Here is an 8,954-nt window from a genome sequence, read left to right as displayed (position 1 = left end):
AAATTATGTTTTCCTGGGATGGCAAGTTTAGTTGGCAAGCATGACAAATCCGCTTCAGTTCAATTTTTTGTCAAAAATTGCCGTGCTTGCAAAATAAATTGGCCATCATCGCGCAAATATAAATTGCCATGAAAAACTTAAGATTTGCCATGCTTAAAAATCGTCGGATTTTTGGTGTCTCTGAAAAGCTAAGGAAATGACTTATATCTTTGTGAATGCACCCATGGAGCTAGGCAATAAAAGAAAAGACTAATTTCTTGATGGGACAACAGGGTAGAAGCATGTTAATGATAAGGCCAAAAAATAGCTAAAAGTTGTTAGTGGTACTAGATACACTTGGTACATACATTCATTGATCTTTCATATTATTTACACCTTCTTAATTTGTCCATGTGATATAGTTTTTTCTTCCACCCAAACAAACACTATTTTTAGTGAAACGTGTGCAAGGTTACTAGTGTTTATACGGGCGTGATCCAACCCTCAAAATGTGACCTTTCTTGAATGTATTAAGAGCATATATAACTACCCTGCCATGTGAACGAGAACCCTTTCTTTGGGCCTGCCATCAACACATTTCCATATGGATAGTATTTTGATCTTTGCATTCACGTAGATTAATGATAAGTACCCAACCCTGTTTTGCCAAAGTGTCCAAATTAAACGTATGGAGATCTCGAAATCCCTAGCAACTGCCGCATCGACATTGATTTTGTGTGTGGTCCGGCAGTGGCGGCAGCCAATGTCATGGTCTTGGAGTTGATGTTGCATGCGATCTGGGCATTGTGTTCTGCATAAAGTTTGTGTCCTCTAGGTACGAAGCAACGAACCTGTCTATGGCAAACGAAGTTTGAACATTGTCCTCGTGTATCGCTTTCCTTCAGGAACTCCAAATAGCCCACAAAGTGACTATCGTCATGGTAAATTGGTCAGCCGGTACAGACTTGTTCATGGCAAAGAGCCATAGCTTAGCATTTGGTTCCCTCGCCACGATCATATGATCGATCATCTCCTCACTGGACAAGGCCCAGACACTCCGTGAAGCACTGCAGTCGATCAATGTGTGGCCCCAACTATCAGCAGCTCTGCACAAAGGACAAACGCAAGATGGTGGCATGTTCTTGCGCTGAAGAACATCACTCATGGGCAGTGAGTGTTGAGCTAAACGCCATGTAAACACCCGCAACTTTGATGGAACCGGGGTTTTCCAGAGAAACATCCATCCCTTCGTTCTTGTCATTGAATTTGATACATCTTCTCTCTCGTCTAACAATGCTTCTCTGCTAAGCTTAGTTCAGACGATCATTTTATATGTTGACGGTACTGAAAAGTGATGTTGTGTGTCCTCATTCCATTTCCAGACATCATCTACCTATCTTGTGCACAACGGGGTTTGTAAGATAGCTTCGGCAACAACATGAAAGAAAACTTCCCTGATCCGATCCTCATGCCATCTCGCAGATGAGTGATCAATAATTTTTTTAACAAGCTGCGGACGGTCTGCAACCAAAGATGTGAAAGGTTTCATAACTCCTAACTCCTTGCTTCAGGATTCAGTTTTGCATCCATATTCTCGTGTGGTAGCTCCGTCGCCGATTCTCCTTATGATTCCCTGGTTGATGATATCCCGCCCGTCAAGGATGGCCCTCCAAACTTGCGAGGGATACGATCCCAGTTCGGGTCAATAATCGAACAAGAGGAAAAGTATGCTGCTTTGAGTATTCGGGCGCTCAAAGAGCTCGGCTCATTCAGAACTAACCAGGCTTGCACGGACAACAAGGCAAGATTAAAGATATCTAGATCACGGAAACCTAATCCACAAAGATTTCTCGGCCGGGTAATTACATCCCATGATACGTAACAAGGTTCCCGTTTGATGCGTTTGCTTCCCGAGCAAAACTGCCGTATGATCGACGTCACACTTTCGCAAAGACCCCTAGGAGCCTGAAGCACGCCATAGAATATACAGGATTTACCAATTGCCCGTGTGACTAACTTTATCAATACCTCCTTCCCTGCTAGACAACAACTTCTTCATCCAACCTCTGACTTCAATGGTATAAAGGTTGACTATTCATTCGAAATAATATCAGGCAATATAAGATAGAATCTGTTCGCTATCATTTTTGATGCTATCTTGTAAAGGACATTGCGAGACTAACGGGTCGGAACTGTGATAAAACAAGAGACGTTCTTGTAACCTTTTTTTAGGGGACGTTCTTGTAACCCTTGATAACTTCTAGTATTAATCGGTTTTCTGTGGACCGTAGTGGGCTTTGTGTGACTATACTCACCACGGGCTTCCCCTCTCGGGAAAAACAATAAGACCTGGGCTTCAGTCGCAGACGCGCAGTGTGAGTCTCGCCCTAGTCCTCTACACTACACCACAATCTCAGATTTGACTTCCCGCACGAGGAGCAGTCGGGATCGGGAGGGGACGGGAGGGATGACGAGCCATCGCCGCCTCCGCTTGACGGCGCGGCCGCCGCTGGAGAACGATGACCTGCTCTCCGAGGTCCTCCTCCGCCTCCCGCCGCAGCCGTCCTCCATCCCGCGCGCCTCCCTCGTGTGCAATCTCTGGCGCAGCCTCGTCTCAGATCCAGGTTTCCTCCGCCGCTTCCGCCTCCACCACCGCCGCAACGCTCCTCTTCTCGGTTTCTTCTATATTAGTTTCGCGGAGGGAAGTTCTCGGGACATCTACTTCGTACCAACCATGGATCGCCCCAATCGTCTGCCGGAGGGCCGCTTCTACTTGCCGGCCGACCCAGAGGACGGCTACCGCGCGCTCCTTGGATGCCGCGATGGTCTCGTCCTCATTCTCCGGCTACCTTGGAGGTGCCCCGAGAAAACAAAAACACCCCTGGCATCGTGGCGCCCGGTCCTGGTGTGGGATCCTGTCAGCGGCGACCAGCACCCCATTCCTGTTCCCCTGGTGCCTGATGATGTTAAGCTCTCATGGTGGAACAACGGGGCGGTGCTTCGCCGTGCCGGATTAGACCAGTTCCAGGTAGTCTTGTTGATGGCAGAGGAGGAAAAACAAAATAGAAGATTGATCGCCTGGATTTACTCGTCCGAGACCCGCGAATGGGGTAATCCCACCTCGACATTGCTTCCATCCTGGGACTTCTTAGGAGATATGGCCAAGCCTGCTGTGCTCGCTGGGAATTCGCTTTACTGGATCCTTGTTGGTAGTTCATCAAGCATCCTTGAGTTTGATTTGGGTACGGAGAGATTAATTGTGATACCTGTGCCGCGGCAATTGCATATGATGCACAGGAGCCACTACTCGATTTTGCAGGCTGATGGGGGTGGGCTTGGTTTCCTCTGTCTGTTAGAGTGGGACTACAAGGCCGTGTTATACAACTGGAAGACAGATTGTGATGGCGTTGGTTCATGGGTGATCGTAAGAGTCATTGAGCTGGACAAGCTACTTTCACTGAATGAAGAGAAGAAGTACAAGCTACTTTGCGAGAATGAACATAAGGCGGGCACAGGGATACTAGGGTTTGCTGAGAAGAATAATGTGATACTCTTGAAGACGTTTATCGGCCTGTTTATGTTTGAGCTTGACTCATTGCAGTTAAAGAAACTTCCCAGGACCCACGAGCACATATTCGATGTGCATGAATTCGTCCATGCATTTGAATGTGTCTACGCTGCAGGTAATAGCATTCCTAAACCAATTTATGTTTTCATAATTGGGTTGATGGATTTGTGTTCCATTCTTTAGCATTAAGCTAACACTCATGTGATCATGTCACCTTCTTTTCTATGCTTGATGATCTTTTTAATATGTAGTTTTTTTGTTTTGTTTTGCTTTTTATAATCCATTGTCTTTTGACATTCTATGTGATGATTATGCCTTGAAAAACAAGGTAGCTAGCCAATTATGCTTCTGTAGCAAGTTGTAATACTGTAACTATGTATTCTGATGTTGACTTCCCTTAATTAATTGAAACCCCTGGTGACCTTGATGTTGAGTTCCCTTATAAAAAAGTGAAGGAAAAAATGCATTTTATTCTATAAGAACTGAACTAGATGATATACTCGACAATTGTATAATGTTAGTATTGGTGCATAGCATGCAGTGCAAGTGTTTATAATGGTTGGAAACTGAAGACAATTACATTAAGAAAACTAGGTACTTTACACTAAATGGATAGGTAGCAAAATTGGCACATTCTGAAGCTTAGAAGCTAGTTACATTTCTTTCATTCCATATTGTTTGAGAGAATTCATGGTACCTAGTACTCCTTGTAGAGTGTTAGGAGTACACTAAAATCTGATTCATTTAAGAGGGTTTAGTCTGGCAAAACTGACTTGCGACAAATCTAATTTCCAATACTTCACCAACTGTTTGATCGGACAGTGCTGCCAGTTGTGTGGCCGCTCTTAATCGCCATGAAGAGTGCGGTGTCTCCATGTTGCTTCCTATGAACCGCCGTGTGCTGGGCTACTGGCTGCTGCTTGCTCTCCTCATCTGGCCATCTCTCTTTCACCACTGACTCTGCATATGTACCTGTCCACACCTTCTTCATGCAGCCACAGACCTGCGTTCCTCCATGCCACCAGTGCGCTTACCATCTTTAATTTCCAAGGTTTTAGTTAACTGCTAAATGCTAATGAGCAGGTTGTGAATGCTATTTATTTTTTACTACTTTAGAAATAGTCCTGTGGCAATAGGCAATTTCATTTGTGGCAGAGATAATTAATAAATTGAGTTCATTTCATCTTTTCTGGCTAAATTTATTTTAAGAAGGGAATAGTCATCGTCACTTTGTGAATATGTTGGCATGGGTATATCTTTTTGTCCAACATAGCATGGAGCGAGATTAAGAGTAATTGACACTTATTTCGATCAGCAGCCAGTGAATGTGTGATTGACGCTTCTCCGACTGGTCATGCATCTGCCATGAAGGCACGAGTTGCTTTGAAAGAGCCGTTGTGCATGCGAGCGCAAGTGAGAGAAAGCTGGGGTTTTAGCATTAATTGATGTGTAATCTGAATGATCAACGAATTAATCGGGCGACTAAAGAGGAAATTTAGTGGATTTATTTCCGAGCGAAGAGTGTGCGCTCGTTGGCCCCTACCAAAATAGAAAGGCCGATCCCTACGACTCTAGCCCCATTGCCCTTGCTTGGTCTTGGCGAATCTGCCTGATGGCCCAATAAACCTGATCTGGGGGAGTAGTAGATTGGTTTTTTTGTTTACCTATTCCTAATGTTGTATCAGACCTAAGCTTACATCCGAAAAAATTAGCTGAGTTGTTTTCCTCAGATTATATTTGAGTTTATCTAAATATCTCATTGAGGTCCCATCATATCTTTTTTTTTTCTTATCGCTAGAATGTTGTTCGTTCCCTGACTTCATATGCTTGTAGGTACAGGCTTTGGTGGTGGACATGATGGAGCAGAAGTTTTGCACAATGCATAATATGTTTGTCCAGACAGATATGCTCTCATGGTATACAAATAGAGTAGGTAAGCTTATCACTAAGTGCTAGCAGAATGAAATATTTTCTGATTTACTTTGTACTGGTATATAAATTATTGAGCATTACAAATTTGTACTGCAGAGTATATAATGTGGCATTTTTATGGATGACCAGTACAAATTTGTTCGACAGATGAGATCGATTGCCGCGCATGTGTGTTGGAGATGCAGACATGGCTTCTTGGGTGTGTGTGTGGAAATTGCCCCTCTGTGTTGCATGCATTGGTGATCTGTGAACTGGAGTTTCAGGAGTCAATTGCTTCATTTGCTGAATAATGTATTATGTTGTACTTTTTCCCAATTCTGGCTGATGGATGTTGACTGTTCAACTGCACGCAGCGATCCACTGCTGCGTGCCACCCTAGAGCTCGACGGTGTCCGTCTCTGGTTGTTGTACTGTTAGAAATGTTGCAAATTGTTGTTGTACTATTAGACAATCTATGTTTCTGTGATGCAGATTGTTGCTGTACTGATAGAAATATGTTTATATATTGCAAATTGTTGTTGTACTGTTAGACAATGTATGTTTCTATGATACACACTGTTATTGTACTATTAGACAATATATGTTTTGTGTATCACTTGTTCATTGCCATCTGATTAATATGGGTCCTGTGCAGAAGAGATGATTCATGTGCTTCAACTGCTCAGCCCTCAAGGTAGAGAACTTTACCAAGAATACATTCTTCCCGATTCGCTCCTTGCTGCTGGAGCCCAATTTCAGAATCTCTGTGCTGTCGAACTGCCAAAAGTGACGCGACGACCCATCCTCCTGGCTATGAAGGGCAGGTCTATGTACCAAAACTTTCCGAAGAATGCCCTTGTTTTGACAAACCCCAAACCCCAAACTGTATGGTGCATAGATAGAAACTTTTTTAACTTTGGAATTAGCATTGCAACTAGCAATTGGCAGGTGTTTGACCTACGACCCCTCGCGCGACTGCGTCCGTCCCTCGCGGGCGGTCGACCGCGCCATCCATCCATCTTCCTCGGCGATCCCCCCACCCTCCCTCTCCCCGCCGTCGCCAGCGTGCGCCGCTGAGCTCGGCCCGGGGCATCGGCGGCGGCGGCCCGCGGCTTTTCCCCTCCTACGGCGGATCCTGTGCGGGGCGGCGCCGCTTCAGGAGGTGCGTCCAGGCGGCGATGGTGCGGCGCGGCGGCGGGCTGGCTCGCCGCTTGCGTCGGTGGTCGGAGGCGTGGGTTGCGGCCATTGGCGGCAGAGCTCCGCGGTGGTGCGGGCTGGCGACACCCGCTCGGCCTAGATCTAGGCCCCTTCGGGCCCCATCTGAGCCGGGGTGGGCCGGCGGCTCTGATCTGTGGCGTAGCTTCCTGGAGGCGGTGGCGGGGCATCGGGATCCTCGGTGGTGGCGGACCGTCGTCGGCTTGCTGCAGCGTGGCGGCAGAGTCTTTGCGGGCTCGATCTGAGCCCGGCCGGGCCCGGGTGGCCTGGTTTGCCTCCTGCCGCGGCGTTCGGCCGGCTGCCGCGATGGCACTGGAGGAACTGGCCTCTGGTGCGACGGCGGTGGAGGTTGTCCCCTCCTGCTCGGCCGCGGTGTTGGCGCCCTTGGCTCCATGCGTTCTAATTTTCCGTCCTCTAGGCCTTGTGGTGGTGGCCTTAGTGAGATGGCGTGGGTGGCTTAAAGACCGTGGTGGCACAGGCAGGTGGGGGGCGTGCTGGGTGGAAGACTCCGGAGCGATTTGGTAGTGGTGTTGTGGGGGTGGGAGAAATCCATGTCAGCTCGTCCGACTCCGACGCGGTGACGCCTGCGGGTGCCGCCACCCCTCCTTGGAGGGCGTCGGGTGACCCGTTTCACCTTCTTCCTCTGCATGCTGGGGGAATCCCTAGGACAAGTCCGGGCAACAGCGTTGTGGTCGTCGCTATCCTTACTGAAGGTGTTGCTTGGTATGCGGCGCTCAGGAATGTTGGGTACGTGGTGGGACGACTTCGGAGGGTGCAGCGGTGGCGGGTCATTCATGTGTCGTCAAGCTGCCATTGTTGGCATTTGTTTCTCTCTTCTTCTTCTTGTTTTATCTTTGGGCTTGATATGCTGTTTGCCCCAGCAATGCGATAATGGCTGCTTTGTAATACAAAGCGGGGGGAAACCCTATTTCGAGAGCCTTCTATTTGCAATTGCAGATATTGGCCTCCCCTGGCAACAAAGTTGGAGTTTTAAAAAAGATTACTGGGATAGAACGCACCCAGTTGAAGGGCATTACAAAGTTATTATGACCTCCTGGATTTACTCTGATGGCTCATACGGTTGCCGCTTGCCATTCTTGGGAGGAGTTAAACAAGGACCTTGATCCCTTGTTATCTACATGGAAAGGAATAACTGAACATGATTAATCTGCTGCCTTAGCTGCCGAGGAGGGTGTGGAAGGTGCTATTCCTGTGATGTTGTGTAGATCAAAGGGCCAGGCTCTATCTATTGTTCAAGATGATTTTAATTAGAAGGTGTGAGTCAACTTTGCATACTATTCAAACATAGCAGAACCGATGAAATTATGTCACCAGCTCATTTCTTTTAAAACGCTTTACTCGAATCCCAATTAATTGGTATTCTTCACTTGGGTCAAGAGGTTGGTTGTGGATTCTCCTTGCATGCACCTACCATGAGGTGAGTAGCTTGATATATGATATGTTTATAGTCGTCTAAACTCTTGAATAAATATTTTTCGTAAATTATTTTTGATGCATGCTTTATGGTGTGTACCGCTAGACAGAAGTTGAGTTCTCCATGCCTGTTTTCCTGTAATAAAAAAAGTGAACACTTGAAAATATATTCTCCAAAATTTTGCTGCACATTTTTTGTTGTCACATAAGCCTGTTGAATGAGTGGCCCACAGCGGTGGCCACAGCCAAGGCGCGGGGAGCGGTGAGACGCATTGGCGCCACCCAATGAGAGCCAACCCACCACCGTGCGAGCACGCTGGGACATCATCACCGATGTCGAGGTTGTGTGGTAGCTGCGTCGAGCTCTCAAATTTTCATCAAACTTTGCGGCTGCGTCTCTAGCCTGGTGCCTTATACATGTGCTGGTTACGTGCATGCTAACCTAACCTGGATAGGAGACCGAGAATGGCAATCACTCGCCAACATGCAACCTTTTTTTTAGTGAAAGCCTTGTGGGCCACCTGCAACTTTCTTTTTCGGTGAACCCTTGTGGGGACTTTATTGAGCATTAAGCAAACTTGCATCATTCAGTACATCACCAAAAATACAGCTAGGAGGTGATCCATCCTCTCTCAAAGCATTACTAGAATCAAAAATAAAATAAGCTAAATTATGTGCCACCATGTTTGCTTCCTGCAGACAATGCTGAAAGGAAATAGTCTACCGGCGATCAAGAAACACTGCTGGAAATATTGTATATGGATTCCAGATTTCAATGGTTCCTGAAAGTGTCTGAATATTACAACGCATCGTTTTTGCACCATACTAATGCTCCCATTCAGCATAA

General features: G+C 46.7%; 1 protein-coding gene across 1 annotated transcript; it reads left to right on the top strand.

Annotated features, from left to right (window-relative positions):
• Positions 1-2,446: 2,446 nt before the first annotated feature.
• LOC119315609 lies at positions 2,447-5,929 on the top strand. Its single transcript, XM_037590161.1, has 3 exons — positions 2,447-3,662; positions 5,381-5,480; positions 5,576-5,929. Exons 1-2 carry the CDS (start codon positions 2,447-2,449, stop codon positions 5,431-5,433), a joined length of 1,269 nt encoding a protein of 422 aa, XP_037446058.1. The 3' UTR covers positions 5,434-5,480; positions 5,576-5,929.
• Positions 5,930-8,954: the final 3,025 nt, after the last annotated feature.

Source organism: Triticum dicoccoides, chromosome 6A, assembly GCF_002162155.2.
Source record: "Triticum dicoccoides isolate Atlit2015 ecotype Zavitan chromosome 6A, WEW_v2.0, whole genome shotgun sequence".
In the NCBI taxonomy this organism is placed as follows: Eukaryota; Viridiplantae; Streptophyta; class Magnoliopsida; order Poales; family Poaceae; genus Triticum; species Triticum dicoccoides.
Note: the sequence above shows the minus strand (reverse complement) of the source record. Positions and strands in the feature narration are given on the sequence as shown.